Consider the following 18,040-nt stretch of genomic DNA (forward strand, 5'->3'; position numbering starts at 1 on the left):
TCTTGTTACTGCCCTGATTATCTATTATTTAAAAAAAAAGCAAAACGGGAGGAGGGGATGCCGTTTCACTTTGCGGGATAAAGCTAAACCCGTTGCAGGTCGGCTAGACCGACTATTCACTTTAAATTACGAAATTGCCCTGGTTTCACAAATGGTATATCGTTGTCTTGGAAACTAATCGGAATCAGTTTCTCTGGGAAGGAGATGAAGCATGGCCTTTCGATATCTGGCCACGGCAGCGGAGAAGATCGGACCCAGCGTTAAGCGTCAGGTGCTTAGCTTAACCGACGCCGCCGCTGATAGAATACGTCACCTGCTACAGCAACGTCAACGGCCCTATCTCAAGCTCGGTGTCAAGGCTCGCGGTTGCAATGGCTTATCTTACACCCTAAATTATGCTGGTACGTTCTACTCTCCGACATCATATTCGAATTCGATTCCATTGAATTTCCGTATATTATTCCTCGCCTCTTTGAGTATAGCTGTATGCGTTCGATGTGTATCATACTGGCGTAGTTAGGAGGCGGAGATTAATAGATCAGTTATTGATCTTCCAGGGCTTATTCAGGGATGGTTCTCCATTAATCATCTTCCGAGTAGTCCTGGACGTTTCTAAAACCTTGATATATATTACCAAAAAATAGAATATATGTAGTTTGCCTTTTCTAGACCTTGCCACCGCCGTGGGAGCTTGGGTGGTGGTGTTGTTTGGTATGTTTGCTTACGCAGATACTCAATGCCTTTTTAAGTCATGGATAACCTTGAAAAATTAGGGACGACCAGAATACCTCTGTAGGTGGGCAGCATCTACCAATGGCCTCGGCTGCTGAGACGGTGTTTATGACTACGCCGTTAGTGTATTTTTTAGGAGAATTATTGATTTTCCTTCACAATTGGCTTGTTGCTGTTTCCAATTTATTGGGCTGTTGGCCTTGATTGATCCACATCAACCTTGAAAATAGGATAGAGAGAAAACTGCCTTTAGATAGTCTGGAAATAATCAACACAAAGATGTCAATGTTCTGGTGCAAAAGTAAAAGAAAAAAAAATTTAAACATGAGGTAGAAAGAGAAGAAAGAGTCAAATTTTGAGGGAATTAAAGGAAGCATATCCATTTAAGATGCTCAATGGAGAGTGTTGCTCTGGATAATATGGAGTAGGGGCACCCAAGCTTGCCCAACCTGAGTGGCAAATGAAAATCTAGGTAGTGCATTCTTACTACTTTTTTTACCAAGGATTGATAGAGCTAACTTGAAATTTATGAGGTTAAGGCTTTTCAGAGGGTCTGTTTTTTAATTTATATGCTTCGGATGTATTGGTATGCATGTAAGAAAATAAGATCGTTAATGGGCTTTGCGGATGCAAAGAGAAAGAAGGGACTGTCAAGCACCTTTGTTTTTAATTATGATTAGGCCATAGAGGCAAGGGAAAGTGCCTCTGATTGGGTGATCGCTGAGTCTTTCAATGAAGAAATATTGAAATAAAGGCAGCCTTCCGGCCAATATGGCATCAAGATAAGTAAAAGGCAGTTTCTGTAATTCCTCTAGATATTTTATGGGTAATTTGGTGGGAAAGGAGCAAAAGATCTTTTCGAGGTCTTGAAACTCAACCAAGAGCTTTTCTGCATAACTGACCCAGAAGTCTTACATTTTGGATCATGGTAAACAGTAAACTGTAACTTTTACATTATTATCTTGAGATGTGATGAATATACTAGTACTGCTTTGATGTATTAGGTGTCACCCGCTTGGCGCCTTTCTCGAAAAATTTTCAGTTTATTTATGAAAATGGCGACAAAAAGACACATTTACAATATGCTGGTCATTTTTTTTCTTGGAGCTAGCCCTTGAATGTCTACAAGCTGCATGTTGAACTACATGCTGAACTAATTCTTTATTTTCACATAATTTTAAACTTTCCTTCTACTTTTACAGATGAGAAAGGGAAATTTGATGAGTTGATTGATGACAAGGGAGTGAAAATACTAATTGATCCAAAGGCACTCATGCATGTCATTGGAACCAAGATGGATTTTATAGATGATAAACTCAGGTAACAAAATTTTCTAATTGGATATTTGCACACAATTATTCAACTTTGGCATTACCATATGACTAAAAGGTTTATTGTATATTATGCCTAATATCTCATAATTTTCTAATCAATATGTGGCTATGATCCATTATTCAGTGCATGGTATTGAACCTATAAACTCTTTTTTTTCATATTGGTGGTGTGTAGGAATCGGAGGTAAGTGTTGACAAGAGAATAAGGTTGCCATTCCATGTTTGAATAACATCCAATATTTCCACCAATATGAGCACTGCCTATGCGGCTATGCCTCTTCGCATCCCACCTACTATAGTCATATACTCATATCATGCTCTTGCCATGGTTCCCTTGTCCCGTCATTAGCTCCTCTATCTGTTTGTGCTTCTACTGTTACTTTCGGGTTTGGGATTGTAGGAGCTGCCATTTCATGCGTAATGAGCAATATGAGTTGCTGAAAATTCTCTCTTGGACTCTTCCTATTGCATTATTACAGAATAAGATTGCGAGCTTGAGACCTCACTCTATTAAGAGAAGATTCCATGTCTATGACCAAATTTCTTTCATCTGGGTAGTCCTACCAAAGGGTGCTCCATGTGCTCCAAATTTCTTTGATTCAGAAGCACTACCAAAGTGTTTCAAAGAAGAGTTATCCTGATGTAGGTATGCTTTTGGCCTAGATCAACCGAAGTTAAATGGAGTCTCTATCGTCCTGCTTAACTTAAAGTGCGTAAGACGAGGTCTTAAGCAGTTACATATCATGACCCTTGATACAAATCGACCCATTTTGAATCTCTTACAAATTTCCTTCCAATACAATTTGTCATTTCATTGTTTCTTCTCTTTTGTATGCGCATTACTTTGAGTATTTCATTTGTAAAGTTACCACATTACTTTTACTTATATTTTGGATTTTTTTTCATCTACTCACCCTTGGCAGGTCTGAGTTCATATTTATTAACCCAAACTCTAAAGGACAGTGTGGTTGCGGTGAATCTTTCATGACAACAACTGGCGGTGGAGCTAGACCTTCTCAAAATATTGGCGCCACATGAAGCATTAGGGTGTTGAATTAGTCCACTGCCGGTTCCTATGGCATAGCCATGTAAAGCTATTGCTATACGTTCCCTTTTGAAGTTTTAGAGTTACGGACATTCAGTAATGTTTGGTAAAAACTGTTAGAAGGTGTTCTGTTGGCTATCATATGTTACATTTGTGAAAGGAAGAAGAGTGAATAAGTTGAGCATTCGTGCTTGGCAGAGGAGAAAGGTTATTGTTCTTAAAGAAGAAACCAGCGAAATCTCAAGACAAAACCCCCTGTTATACAGCCCCCCATTGTCAGAGCACAGTCTTCTTTCCATGACTCGGGTGCAGCCATTCTTGCAAATACCCATCTGGTAACTGGTGCAGCTCTAAATTCTTCCGTTATCCTTCATTTCCTTTTTATCTGATGGCACTTTCGCATTTCCCCTTTTAACTTTGATTTTTCAATGAAATATTGGGCTGTAGACAAATTGGGTCGGAGGTGGGTGCATGTACATGACATGCAACAGAAGTATTAAACTATATTCCGACTTGCCATTTGTTTTACTTCAGAGGGGACAACTTGAATTCCTTCTTATCCTCAACTTCTAATTTGCTTTCTGGGCCTTTGTTGTGGCTCTGTTTTTGGGTTTGGCCCGGGTCGTTTATAATGGGCTAATCCATGACCAGACTGGGCTTATGGTCGTTTATAATTTATAACTTATCAGTCCAAACAGACCCTTTTTATAGGATATGTTGAATTTTCAAGCCCAAATAAGCTCCACGGTCCAATATGGTGATTGGGTCCAGTTTCAATAAGAACATTGTGCCTGCCTTCTGTTTTTTCAAAAGCAAGCAAGATTTTTTTTATGATGAAGAGGGATCCCTACCTCTTCATGGTTTCAGACATTATCTAACAAAAAAAAAAATTCCTAAAAAGATACTTTTCTCTTTTATTAGCCTGCCTATTTGGAGAACATGATATATTGATTATCATTATGATTGGATTACGAAGGACACGCACATCATGGATTCATGGTTATGTCAGGAATAGTTTCATGATCATCATAAAATGTAGGAAATATGACAGGTGATGATAAAACCTACGCGTGAGGCCGTGTACAAACCTTTCTTCATCAACTTTAATTCACCGCATTACTTCTACTAGGTTGACACAGACCGTGCATTGGCCCGCACTCCCATCTTTGAAAAGTTCGGACTCATGGTTTCTATACTGCCTATTCTATGCTAACGTAGCTCGAATACTCGGACAATAATTTACTCTTTTTTCCCCCTTTGTTACTGGATTGTTATTGTCAGAAGCGAATATGTAACACATTTAGGGGCGAAACCAGGATTCTAGACAACGGGAAGAAAAAAAATCTGGCGAGGGTTGCCCTTGGATTTTTATTTTTAAGATTATTTAGAGAAATGTTGTTTTAACATAATTCAAAAGAAAAATTCCTTATCATTGTCGTTTATCAAGTTAGTTAAGTGGCCTTGGTCATTTGAGCTTTGTGGACTTTGTAAATGTAAGTTTAATAGATTTGGAATAAAAGAATTTTAATGGGGGACGGAACACCATACAAACTTTTCATTTAGATATCTGATATGAGCTTAAACTCAGGCCGTCGAATTTGCGCTCGTAGAAGTTTTTCATCTGAAGACATGGTAAATTAGGTCAAAACTCAACACGTGACTATAAGGGTATTGCTCCCAGGAGGAAGCAAACTCAGGACCTTTCGAACACAATAATAGAGTTGTTAGGTTAAGCCTAGAGGTTACAAGTATAATTCCCCGGGACAAATCTCTATTTCCTCACAAATTTTCTTTATTTGCATTTTCTAATTCGATTGTGATTGTCACTAACCTAGAGCAGTGCATAACATCAATACATCATCATTTTCTCTTGACTATGAAGAAATTAAGTAACCAATACTAATCTTTGCCACACAATCAGGTGGTCCAACCATCAAACACACACACACAAAAACAAACCTTTAATAATACTGCTTCCCCACAGTCACGCGGAGACCACACCAAGCAAATATAATCATTACATTTTACTATATATATTGATTCAAATAAGCTTATCTGTAGCTCCTTACATTGGGGAGTCATATGGTATACACCATACACTTGCCTAAAATGTGCCATGAATTCTGCAAAGTGTATGAATTCTGTTCTCCTATAAGAAACCACACTCACCTAAGTCATTGAGAGCACATAAGCAAGAAAATGTATCTAAAACTAGCAGTGTTGTTTGTAATTCTCTCTTTTCATGGTAATGTTTCAATGGCCTCAGATCCTGATCCAATTCAGGATTTCTGCATACCAAGTCCAAATTTTCATTCCGTAAGACCTGCCAGGTTCACCACTCTCCATTGCAAAAATGTCACAGAAGCGACCACAGATGATTTTGTTTTTTCAGGCATGAAAGAAGCCGGAAACTTCTCCGAAACCGGAATTGCCATAATTCCTGTCAACCCTTCTCTTTTTCCTGGCCTTAACACACTAGGTATGTCATTTGCAAGAGCTGATCTTAAGGCTGGTTCTGTTAACCCTCCACATTTTCATCCAAGAGCAACAGAAATCGCATATGTTGTGCATGGAAGGGTTTATTCAGGCTTTGTGGATTCGACTAATCGAGTTTTCGCAAGAGTACTCAAGCAAGGAGAGGTCATGGTGTATCCAAGAGGGTTACTGCACTTCCAAATGAATGTTGGTAAGAAACCTGCAACCATTTTTGGGAGTTTCAATAGCCAAAATCCAGGAATGCAAAAAATCCCATCTGCCATTTTTGGGTCTGGGATTGATGAAGAGCTCTTGGAGAAGACTTTTGGGTTGAGTCCTAAGCAGATTGGAATGATGAGAAGAAGGTTTGACCCAAAAAGTACTGTGTAAGGGCACACAGAAGAAGCACTACATTTTTTTTTTGCAGTTTGTCACTGTACTATCATTTCTTGGTTTCTGCACCAGTTGTGTGGTTGGTTGTTATTCAATAGACAAGGTTCTCCAAGAGTTTTTCTTTCAGTCATGAGGAAACTCTATCCGTTCTTCCTCGACCATGCTTCTACTGTGAAAGCCTTGTGCAAGGAGTGTTTTTTCTTCTAATTCTACTTACAGATCAAAGTATAAGATTTAATCAATTCATCACTAGGAAAACTTCAATAATAAGAAAGCAAGGAATCTTCAATGGTGTTCTGAGTGCTTCACCAGCAGACTCATTACTTGCTTTCTAGTCAAGCCAATGCTACCGCAATGAGGTCATAACCGCGAATGTACAACACAATTGCATAAAATTAGATGCCATCATACCTTGCAGCATGAATGTTACGACAATATAATGCACACATACACACAAAGCTTAAAAAAACATGTTTCTCCCCAAGATATGAAGTAAATTTATTCAATGGATTGATGGCTTGCTATGTTAGAGCAGAAACAGTAATCTTTCATGAGATTCAAACTCTAATCAGTAGAGCTGGAAATTTATCTAAAAAACATCTTCAGGACAGAGACAAGAAACAATTCATTCTACTTTTTTTATCATACTTGTGTCCTGTTAGCATTGCCTTTATGAGGGCATCGCACACACCATCAACATACAGTAAAAGATGTCCAGAACCTGATACCTCATGATAGTGAATCCAAGGAAGCCGTTGAGCAATGTAGAGGTGCAATGCGACTGACACAACCCCATCTTCATCCCCTTGCCATACATGAACAGAGCCTTCATTGCTTGGAAATGGATTTTGTAGATCCATAGGATCAAATTCCCAGCTCCTGAACGAAAATTTCACATTGCGGATGATAGATTCATGTACTCCTTGTTGTTTTACCTGTGCCTGAAGGAATCACAAATGAGAAATGACTACAATGCAGAAAATCAACGGTGAGGCTCAAAACATATAGTAGTGGTCATGACAGCAAAATGAGTGGGTGCTTTGCGTAGTTTGTTTTGCCTATGGAGTGTCCTCTTCCCACATTTACATCAAAAATTTTGAAAGCTCTGGCAAATTAACTTAAATCATCTTTTAGCAAGGATTTAAACTTTATGCAATGAAAAACTTTTGGTCGAGAGAGATGAATACCACATGAGTTCGTCCTCGGATAATCTTGGGAGCAACTTGTTTATCTTTGGCAGAAAGAACTTCAGCTGCAGCACTTGAAGAAGAGAATAACTTTTGAAGAATCATCCACCAGTCCAGTCGCCAAGGAGTATAGTGAGCAATGCAATCATTCTATTGGTGTCTGGGTAATTGTTGCGGACAATGCAGCTCATTCAAACTTGTCACTAAGTACAAGAAGACTTGTAAATTCGTCGAATCAAGGATATCGAACCTGCTCATCTCTACCTCTTGGAATAAGGGTCACAGCGTTAAACCGGCTAATAGAGTGCCTTTACTTTACTAGCTTTCTGCTTAGGAGCGTGGCCACCCACGTCCAAATATGCTAACGTAAATCACATTATAAAGAAAGCACAAATACTAACATATAATCAGTAAAAAAAATTTGTCTATTACATATCAAATAAAATTTCTCCACGCTTAGTGATCCTAGACCAATTCTGGAGAGGAAACAGTGATCTTACACCACAAGTTCCAACACTGTCATGCCGTGCAAAAATCTATATATTCGACAAAACAAAAATGCTGAACATAATCTCAAATCATCATATCTCAGACAAGAAGCATCAAAAACCTGAAAGCTAGTCCACTGTGCGTATGAAAGTCTACTACGCCCCAGTTAACATTGCCTTTATGATGGTGTCACACATCCCGTCAATCTTTGGAAAAAGATGCCCCGAACCTGGTAACTCATGATAGTGAATCCAAGGAAGCCGTTGGGCAATGTAGCGCTGCAGCATGACAGGCACAAGCAAATCTTCATCCCCTTGCCACAGGTGAACAGAACTTTCTTTATTTGGAAATGGAGTCTCAAGATCCATAGGATCGAATTCCCAGCTCCCAAATGCAACTTTCATGTCACGGATAATAGATTCATGCACTCCTTGCTGCCTGTAAGAATCATGATTGAGAAGCAACTAAATAAAGAAATATCATAATTGTGAAAGCTTAAAACCTAATTGGCAAAGACATTGTTTGTTGAAAAAGACACAAGATCTCAAAAAGAAAAGCAAGAATTTGTATGGGCTAAGACTTCAAGTTGAAAATTGATAGACAAGATTGTTAGAATCGTGCGATTCGCGATTCAATTCATGCGATTTGATTTGAATTTGAACGAAAACGATAAGAATCGATGTTTGAATCGTGCGATTCAGTTTGTGAATCGCTGGAACGGTTTGAATCGTACGACATACCAGTCAACCAGCGTAGTTATTTAAATAAATAGATGTTACTGGCTATTTGTTTTAAAGATAGCCTTTCATGATATTAGCTCATATTTAGGACACAAGAACTAATGCAAAAGCTAGTAAATAGCAAAATACCACATGAATTCTTTGTTGAGAAATCCTTGCTGCAATTTCTTTGTCTTGGGCTGAAAGAATTTCAATTTTATGAGATGCAACACTAGATGAAGGGAATAGCTTTTGAGTCATCCACCAGTCTATTAGCCAAGAAGCATAGTGGGCAACACGAAGCGTCCATTGGTCTTGAGGTAGCTTCTGATTGTAAGCTTCTTTAGACAGGTTTGCAGGAAAACCAGGCCACCAGTAGTTAATAACTGGAGTTAAAAGTGTCACTCCTGCTAACCTGTTAGTACAAATTTGAAAGAGCTAAATAATCAGATAACATGTTTCACTTCTCAAAAACACATCTATTGTAAGTCCATCTTTTTTGTTTAACCATGAAAGCATGGCTTAGATAGATATACCAATGAGGGATATACTTGAGGCAGCCCCAAGTCATCTCGCCACCCATGGAATAGCCAATTACATAGAATTTGGATCCCAATCCCAATTGATCAGCAAGCTCTTCAATATCCAAAGCGAAGCTTTTCACTGTTCGTTTTGGATGAGGGTCACTCTCTCCATAACCCGGTCTGTCAAAAAACACTACATAAACCTCTAGTTCTTCAACGAGTCCCTAGATGAAACCACAATCACCTCAGATGATAATGAAATCTAACAGGTAAAGTTAGAGGCTTAAGACAGAACCAGTACCGGAGAAAGGGCTGTAGGAATAACAGCATCATGCCTGCAAGCATCAAAGGGATGGACATAGACAATTTTGTGCTTGGCCACATCTTTTGACATGCCATTCTCTTTATAGGCCAAATGCCTTCCATCTCTGAGTTTTATTCTTGATGCTGTAACAGTGGGGCCATCTGGAGTACCACATATCTTGGGAGGTGGAGGTTGCACTGCCCGATAAGCCCATGCTAAAATCCCGACAAGCAAAACCGCAAGTATTTTCCCAAAGATCCCTGAAAATTGAGTTTTAGGTTAAAGCAAGTCCAAGATGTTGTCAGTCCCAAAATGAAAGAAAAAATAATGAAAGTCCAAAATACCTCAGAGAACCTAATATTTTTCATTTTGCTGACTGGAAGGACCGAAGGAGAGACTTATTTTTGAACAGTGCAAGGGAATTCCAGCAACAAATTACCAAATCAAAGTCTTACATTGAATTATCAACGTTATTTACCAAATAACAGATGTTGCTTTTGTCAAACCTACATCTCATTCAAGCAATTTCCAAATATGCAATTCTATCATGGTCATCGCCAATTCCGAACCTCAATCATTTTCACCTTATAGGATTGCACTGTATTTTCTTAACAAAAAATATACAATCATTTGACACTTAAATGCTACTTATAAGAAAGTCTTAGTTAGGCATTCAAAAACTATGCACAAACTAACAAAGCATTTCAATTCTACATCTAAGACAAACTGTAGACTAACACATGGGACATAGTACACATAAACGTTCCTACTAAAGTCACTATCAGGATATGAAGATTTCATTAACTAGGAAACTTACAATAACCAATCAATAACGTCAAAAACAACTTTGAATTTCTCGGTTCTAATAATCTTACATTCACTTGATTCAAGATTTTAGGTTTTCTCAAGAAAACTACTTGCATAACCAAGATCTAATCTTCCAGGTTCACTTTCTGTTCTCCCGCAAGTTTTCTCAGCAACCAAACAAACGACGATAATGACAAGGAATAGTGACGATTCAAAAGGCGATAGATCAAATGGAGCAGCAAATGAAAACAAAACCTACCAGACGGAAGCTAAGAAGAGCTGCTTTGCTTGTTTCTCCTGGTGTGGGCCCTCGCTGATGCTGCAGATACCTTGCGATTAGTCCCGGTAGCCATTTCCGGGAGAAACGTCTCTCTCAACAACAAAGAATAGCGAATTCAGAGAAGAAAAGACAAGATGATCATTCGGAGAGAGACTGTCCGTAACCCTGTAAGTGTCCACTCTGCTAGCGTTGTGTGGTTACTGGTTTCGGATTCCGTTTGCTTCGACAGTTGACTACTTGACTATGCCTCCCAAGTGTCTCCCCCTCACTTATTGGGCCTTCTTGTTAACGAACAAAGGTGTGGGGTAGTTTGGACTTTTGGTAGGGACTTCTGGGCTGGGATTGCTGGGAGTAATGAAGAGGTGATTATCAGCCTAGTGGCTTACCCCACCCCGTGAAAGCACGAACCTGGCCAGTGATATTCGAACAATGGGCTGGGCCTAACAAAAGAAAATAGCCCAATTGGATTTCCTTTTGGGCTTGTGTTCAGAACATTGTACTCGAGCTAAAGGTTAGCCCGATACATCAAACCCAATCCAACACTGGAACGAAACAAAAATTCAAGCCCAACACGAAATCGTTGACAACTACTTTTGATGAGAGACTATCGTGGTAAATTGAAAATTTGAACTTTCTCTCGTAAACTAAAATTTTGTGGGCCATTTAAAACCTAAACTAAAATTTGGCTGATTGAGATTTTAATGGACAGGTGTCAATTGATGAATGGGACATGCACACCACGTCAGATGATGACGTGGTGTTTGCTTTCCATTGAACATTTCCTCCTTTTGATGTGCACATTCGTAGTCTTTTTATCTCAAAAAGGCCATAAAATAATCAGAATTAACTGTAAAAGTATCTACTTTTCCCAATCAGGGCAAGCCACGTTAGAGTGTCAAATGATTCTCCTGTTGAAAAGAACAACACGTGTAACACACAGAGACTTACATTAACAAAGCGTACTTTACTTACTGTCATTTCTACGCGACAGTGTACTAGCTAGAGCCTAGAGATCACAAACCATATATATATATATATATATATATATAGAAATAACACGCTTTGACGCATGGACTAATAATCCCAATTAATTATTAATTAATGATGAAGATTAGCGTCTTCTAGCAGCTGTTTCTCTCTGTGCATTGAAGTAAACAGCAGCAACGGGAAGGCCAAGATCGTTCTCAGCAGCAAAAGCTCTGGTGTTGAAGTTGTTCCTTGAACAAGGTGGATTTGCAATTGTCTGTCTCTGTTTCTGCTTGAACAGGACGAATACAAACCTATGGATCCCTATATTAGGCCTTGGGATTTCATAGCTCACAACCTCCCTTCCTGAAGATTATCGGAGGGAAAAAAATCCATTAACTATCAGGCTAATTCCCCGCCTTCTCTTACTAAAAGATTAAGGAACTTACCAAATGTGGCATCTGTTGTGCCCGGAATGTCTGTCACTAGCCTGTAAAATGGTGAGAATTATCAACTATATATTTCACTACTTCTTCTTTTTGGGTAAATCTGATTGTTTATTACTAAAGAAAACAACACCAGACTAACAATCCCAATGCACAAAAAGAGCCAGCGGCGGGCAGGCCCAGACAACGGCGCGACGCGGAGTTCTCCACGATCCGCTTATTTCCCTACTTATCCACTAATTTGTGATTTTCTAAGCTCTTGACTCAGTTCAATTATGTACGTGTATAGTATCCAAACACACACAAAAAGCATATGGTTAGTTGAAAATAATCATGCAAACCCAACAATATATGGCTTGGAATTATAAAAATAGATCTACAAAGTCAATAGTGCAAGCATGAAGAACACTAAAAGTGGTATATTAATTATACTGATTTGCAGAATAAATGCATGGAAGACAGTGGAAAATTGTTTCAAAGATTTTTTTTTAAGCAACCACCCAGCTTAATATGTTATTCAAACACCTGAGTGTGCGTAAATCTCATGTAAGACTAAATCGAAACCTATACGAGTAGAGGTTCAGAAATGAGACAAGCCCACGGAACTCAGATTCCACAAAAAAATATCCTAGTTTGGTTGGTTCAAACTCTCGACCTAGGCACCGTATATTCTAAATCAACTAGAGTATTGTTACGTAGTGGTCGGTTCAAAGATCCTTTCGACTGAGAGTCCATCTCCCTGGTAGCTAGGGTTCTGAAGGTTTTTATGTCGGAATCACACATATTGGTAAAACATAAAATTGCTAAAGCATTACTCCCAAAATTGCATGAGTTTATAGCTAGTTAGGGTGTACCAGTGCAGATGCTCCCTCAAATAAGGATCACTAGGCCCAGGAACATCTGGATCAGTCATCACCTTCAAACAACAAGAAAATACTTACACAAACATAAACATAAATTTGACAAAACAATTATACATATATATATATATATATATCAAACAACAAGAAAATACTTACACAAACATAAACATAAATTTTGACAAAATAATTATATATATATCTGTGTGTGACAATTGATGAATAAGAAGAGCTTCAATACTGTGGAGGCAGCTAGCATACCAGAGTAAAGAAAGATCTCATGTCACCTTCTTGAATCAGAACCCTAGGTTTTGTTGCAACTGCTGAAGGGAAAAATTCATGACCATTGCTCACTTGCTTGTTGTTGTAAGTTACACCCATTTTTATGCTTGGATTGAAAGGCTCAAGAACATCTCCTATCACTCTCCCTATCATCAGAGCCTCCAAAGACCTCGCCATTAATTATATGTTGCTGTGTGAGGGGGGGAGAGAGAGGGAGAGAGAGAGAGTTTAGGGCTGATATACAGACAATAGTACTAGAACCTTTCAAACTGATCAATATGATTTTTAGAATTTTAATATGGAAGCATATGATATGACCTATGACCCATGTACATAGTAGTTCTATATTTAGTATATACACAGATGGTTCACTAACCCGGACAGGGAAAAAGGGATTTAGTTAAATAATTATAACGAAAAATGATAAATATCTCAATTATCTCAGCTGCTAAGGTTGATGCATAGAATTCAAGTGAATTCATAAACTCCACATATCCCACATGATGCGCATAAAATTATGTGCATACAACTCAACAGTTGGGATAACAAGTGCTGAGATCCCTATAATTACTTTAACTAGAATTAACCATTCAGGCACCCAATTCAATTCAAGTAGTAGAGATATAAAATCAGCATTTGCTCCAAAAAGCAAAAAAAAAACATATATGGAGTTATAGACCACTAGACAATGTTTACCTTCAAGCACCACTAATTTTTTTAACTGAGAACATGCGTGTTCTTTTTGGAACAGTTCAAACTTAAAGCTCTGTTAGACACGTGTAAACTTGTCCAACAAATAAGTTGGGTTGAGATTCAGTGTAGAGTCCACTTGAAAATATATGTGCCAAGCACCCCTCTCTCTCTGACACATCAGAAAAGGAGTTGCATTTAGTTTATTACCTCATTAATTATCTTGTAATATATAATTAATTAGTTTATTTTATATATGTGCATGGGTCCCTGGAATTGGTTCTTGATTGGTCACAAATGAAACTTGTGGGTCTTAATAATGCACTATGAGAGATTCTAAAACAAAAAGGGCAAAAAAGTCTGAAGTTACTTATCAAGATCCAGACTAAAAAATAACCTAGCTTTTGCATTTAAGGTAATGAAAAAAATAATTTCCCATCGGATCTTCCAAAATTGTAACTAAAATATTTTAAGGAAAGAATAATTACTTTTGAGATGGGTTTAAGGGTATAAAGTAACTCCACCACAATTGTCCAATCAATGTGTCCACGAATGTTAGTGCTCTGTGGTCATTTCAAAGAAAAAACAATATTTATAAAAGATTGGCAAGTAGTGTTGGTGCATCACCCCAATCCCATGTCTAGAAGTGTTTAAAAAACCATAGATATCCAGCTGACTACCAAATCAATTGATTTATCAGTTATTTTCAGAAAAAATTTACAAAAATATCGACCAATAACCGACAGAAATGATCACCGATCGATTGATCGATTCTTTTCATGTAAAAAAATTGAAAAAGAAAACCAACCGTTTACGCCCCTAAACCACATCTAGAAAAAGACGGTTTAAATACAACCATATATGTATTGTGTGCAAGCCCAATGTAACGTGAGCTACTCCGATCTATGGTGGCCCAGTTCAATCCAAAAGTATGCGTTCCCCTTCTCATTTTTTCACTGCTTTTGTAAACCTTTAAAGTTTTTGGTTTATGTTATCAGTCTTGCTCTCTCACTTTTGGTCTTAGTTTTTCCTAATATGATGGCTCAAAAAAATTTCACGCGTTAAGGTTTCTCCAGCAGCGTCGCAATAGAATGCAAATGGGCTTGGGCTTGGGCTTGAAACTGATTCTTGACTGAGTGTTGCACCACCTCAACAGTGCGTAATATATTTATCGCATAAATTGTTGAGCAAAGACATTATATATTCACAACCAATCACTCGGAATCTGAATTCCACTTTGTCCTTTTCCAGAAAGGGAAGAAACATAACAAATACGACCCAATCGAATTGACTTTTATAGTGTGTTTAGATTGAGGGTTTGGGGGCAAGGGAAAGAGAGTTTCCTTCTAATTCATTTGTTTGAATAATTTAGAAAAAATTAAGAAGAAGGATTTAAAGATGATTGAGATAAAGATTTCATTAAAGGGAGAGATTTGGAGAGAATAAGGGGAATATTGCTTTCCATTCCCCTCCCCTCCCCTCCCCTCAAATCCCTCAATCCAAACACACTATTAATGTTCAACAAACAACCATCTAGATCCTTTTCAAGACAATTTACATGAAATGCAAAACTAGTAAAACCCACAAAAAAAAATTTGTAGACACCTAATGTTTTCCAACAGCAAGTGAATGAAAGGAAATTAGCTCATGAAAGAGCATCAGCTCCCTGATTTTACAGATAAGAGTAGTGCTTTCAATTGTTAGCTCAATGAACAAGCACTGTACCGGTATACCTTCTTTCAATTTCCCAAAAACCAGTCCCGTAGAGCCAAATGGTATATTTAAATTACATACAAGTAAGAGTGTACAAAATGTTGAACACAACAACGCAGACATAATGTTAATTATGTTATTTAAGGCTCAAGCATATCTTTTTTTCAACAGAGATTCGGATTATAAGCCTACAAGTAATAATATATAATAAAAACTCAAACTCAAAATCTCATCCTTGTCTTTAAAGAAGTCATGCCGAAGATTAAGTGCAACCTTAGCAACCAATGAAAGGATTGCCCAACAATTATCAGTCTATTTCACAATGGCCATTTAAATAGTCCAAGTTCCTGAAAACAAGATATCCAGGCAGCTCGCACTTCCCATGGTAACACATCCGACACTCAAAGCACCTCTCAAGGGTAATCCGCAGAGAAGGGGCTACTGCATAGTGTACAGATGCAACTTGTGTAAATCTGATAACAAATCAGTAAACCACATACTCCTGCATTGCCCTTAGTACAGGAATATTTGGATGACTATTTGCAATCTTGTGGCTATCAAGAAGGTAACTAATTGCACAGTTGAAGGAAAGTAAAGGACTCGACTCTTACGAGTGCACTAGGTAGTAAAATAAGTAAAGCGGAAAACTGTACAATATGGTTGATATGGAATGAAAGGAACAACAGAAATCTTCCACCATGGGAAATCTTTTTGGTGGAATGGAAGGAACAAAAAAATCTTCCACCATGAGAAATCTTCATCAATAATTGGTTTATCAATTAATACCTGTGATGCTCATACACTTGAAAGTTGAAACAATTGATTTGAGGCTTCTAATTTGGCATCTTCTAAACTGCTCTGGGTTGCCCACTCTCAACCCTCTAGAAAATTCCTTTTTTATTAAAAATAACACAGAATGTAATGCTCTGTAAAAATAAACATGTAATCGTGATTCGTGACGAGATAGTGGTGGCAATACCTAAAGTCGATAGACCACACTATCTGCCACCATATGATCCAATAAGGCAATCCAACCTCACTATTGGCTTTAATAAGGACACTGAATCATCTCCTACATTCCGAAAATGGAATCAATATGGCAGATTAAGTCAGGATGAATATTTCCTATGACTGCAGAAGTCATAAGACATAACTAGATTCTTTCCCCTGTCTAAAAGCATAACATAAAACACGAAACGAAAAAGTTCAAACTATAAAAATCAGTCATGAATCAGTTTCTGATAACGCATAACGCTATACACAAACCAAGCTGGTCTATCAAAGCTTCTAAAAGCAAAGAATAAGTCATAATGATTCTGTATTTATCTAACCATATCACTAAAGTCATTCACAGGCAATGCAATCTTTACACGTATACCTTTTCTTGCCCAACACCACGAATCCAATCAAAAATATCAGATTCATGTTCATAATCACCTGCAGCAAAGACTCAAACTACAAAACTGCACACTATAGAACAAAATTTCAGCTCTGGCTCCTCACCTTCACTCATACCATACTAAAATATAACAAGCAGAGAAAACAGAGAGTAAATCAATAGACAGGCATACGCTACCAGCCCGCGATGCTCATCTACCCCATCCGAAACCGCCACCATGAGATTGGTACACGCCCTGGTCGCCCACAACACAAAAACGCCAGCAATCACGAATCTCATTGGCCCACCTTGCGGCAGAAAAAGAGACAACGCCGATAAGATCACAACCGGCAGCATACAGTACCCCACCACGCTCGTGCATGTATGCAGGTCCAAATTACCATCCCTCCCGGCGAGCATGTTAAAAACAACATAAAGAAAAACTGAGGAAACGACAATCCATCCGAGGATGACACCAAATTGGATCTTTCCAGCGAGTAATTGGAAAAGGCAGAATGATAGGTAGAGGAAGATCGGGCCGGAGAGATCCGAGTCCTTGTGGAAAGCCGGGTTGACCCGAAAGGGGTTCAGTATTGACTTAGTCTTTGCCCATATTTGGTCCGGATGGATGCCAAGCTCGTCCAGAAGGGACTCCTCGTCCTCAAAATTCCCGGCGGATGATGCCGATGATACGCCTCCAACGCCTATAGGGCCACCGAAAGAAGAAGAGGCAGGGCCCATGTCGAATGACATGAAAGGGATCGAGAACGATGAAGGTCGCGGAGGCTGAAACGGCGCCGTAGGAACCCGGCGCTGCTGAAGGTTGGCGCCAGCGATGCCGGGGTTGACGCCGGGATTGCCGCCGGACGGGAAAATCACAGGCGGCACGTTGAATTCCATAGACATCGTAAAAGAGATCAGAAAGATCGAAAATCAGGGAAATCTTTCGCGATTCCAATCTCACAGACAAAACAGTACGCGTAGGGTTTCGATTGACAATGAGGGCATGCAGTGAGGGAGGGGGTTTTGAATGAGAAAAAGAAGTTGCCGCGTGGGAGGCTTTTGTATCGGAAGGTCAGGGGTATATTTGACATCGCATGTAATTGCTTGGTAATGCTGTGGAGACTGTAGTTCGGTTCAATCGCGAGCGATTAGGCAGCTGACGTTTTCTCTAGCACGAAATGACTATAATGCCATTTTGCCCCGTCTGATGCGGTGGGGTAGGAGTTGGATGACTACTAATGATGAGAGATTAATACATTATGAACTCTTTTATTTTCTCAATTCATTTTCCTAGGTGGAATTATATTATTCACGAATCATATAACATTCATTGCAACTTCTAATCAATTCTCATAAGTTTAGTCTACTTACATACACAATTGTGTTAAAGTTAACTTAACTTGATGGTTGCGT

The 18,040-nt window shown here is 38.7% G+C and overlaps 5 protein-coding genes and 1 pseudogene across 5 annotated transcripts; 2 read left to right on the top strand and 4 right to left on the bottom strand.

The window, feature by feature from the left end:
• Positions 1 to 200: 200 nt before the first annotated feature.
• On the top strand, positions 201 to 3,563 carry LOC120012051 (iron-sulfur assembly protein IscA-like 1, mitochondrial). The gene is made up of 3 exons (XM_038863290.1): positions 201 to 401; positions 1,935 to 2,052; positions 2,990 to 3,563. Exons 1-3 carry the CDS (start codon positions 212 to 214, stop codon positions 3,102 to 3,104), a joined length of 423 nt encoding a protein of 140 aa, XP_038719218.1. The 5' UTR covers positions 201 to 211; the 3' UTR covers positions 3,105 to 3,563.
• Positions 3,564 to 5,122: 1,559 nt separating this feature from the next.
• Positions 5,123 to 6,134, top strand: LOC120012010 (germin-like protein subfamily 3 member 2). The gene has a single exon (XM_038863232.1). It carries the CDS (start codon positions 5,311 to 5,313, stop codon positions 5,974 to 5,976), a length of 666 nt encoding a protein of 221 aa, XP_038719160.1. The 5' UTR covers positions 5,123 to 5,310; the 3' UTR covers positions 5,977 to 6,134.
• Positions 6,135 to 6,255: 121 nt separating this feature from the next.
• On the bottom strand, positions 6,256 to 7,520 carry LOC120012011. The gene is made up of 2 exons (XM_038863233.1): positions 7,167 to 7,520; positions 6,256 to 6,920 (listed from the first exon to the last, which is right to left on the bottom strand). The coding sequence occupies exons 1-2, from the start codon at positions 7,269 to 7,271 to the stop codon at positions 6,582 to 6,584; spliced, it is 444 nt and encodes a 147-aa protein (XP_038719161.1). The 5' UTR covers positions 7,272 to 7,520; the 3' UTR covers positions 6,256 to 6,581.
• A 168-nt stretch (positions 7,521 to 7,688) lies between these two features.
• Positions 7,689 to 10,541, bottom strand: LOC120012012 (annotated as a pseudogene).
• A 792-nt stretch (positions 10,542 to 11,333) lies between these two features.
• On the bottom strand, positions 11,334 to 13,142 carry LOC120013775 (protein TERMINAL FLOWER 1-like). Its single transcript, XM_038865707.1, has 4 exons — positions 12,823 to 13,142; positions 12,556 to 12,617; positions 11,705 to 11,745; positions 11,334 to 11,621 (listed from the first exon to the last, which is right to left on the bottom strand). The coding sequence occupies exons 1-4, from the start codon at positions 13,018 to 13,020 to the stop codon at positions 11,401 to 11,403; spliced, it is 522 nt and encodes a 173-aa protein (XP_038721635.1). The 5' UTR covers positions 13,021 to 13,142; the 3' UTR covers positions 11,334 to 11,400.
• A 3,361-nt stretch (positions 13,143 to 16,503) lies between these two features.
• LOC120011910 (protein YIPF5 homolog) lies at positions 16,504 to 17,671 on the bottom strand. The gene has a single exon (XM_038863080.1). The coding sequence runs from the start codon at positions 17,528 to 17,530 to the stop codon at positions 16,766 to 16,768; it is 765 nt and encodes a 254-aa protein (XP_038719008.1). The 5' UTR covers positions 17,531 to 17,671; the 3' UTR covers positions 16,504 to 16,765.
• Positions 17,672 to 18,040: the final 369 nt, after the last annotated feature.

The sequence above is a fragment of the Tripterygium wilfordii genome, chromosome 13 (genome assembly GCF_013401445.1).
Source record: "Tripterygium wilfordii isolate XIE 37 chromosome 13, ASM1340144v1, whole genome shotgun sequence".
Classification (NCBI taxonomy): domain Eukaryota; kingdom Viridiplantae; phylum Streptophyta; class Magnoliopsida; order Celastrales; family Celastraceae; genus Tripterygium; species Tripterygium wilfordii.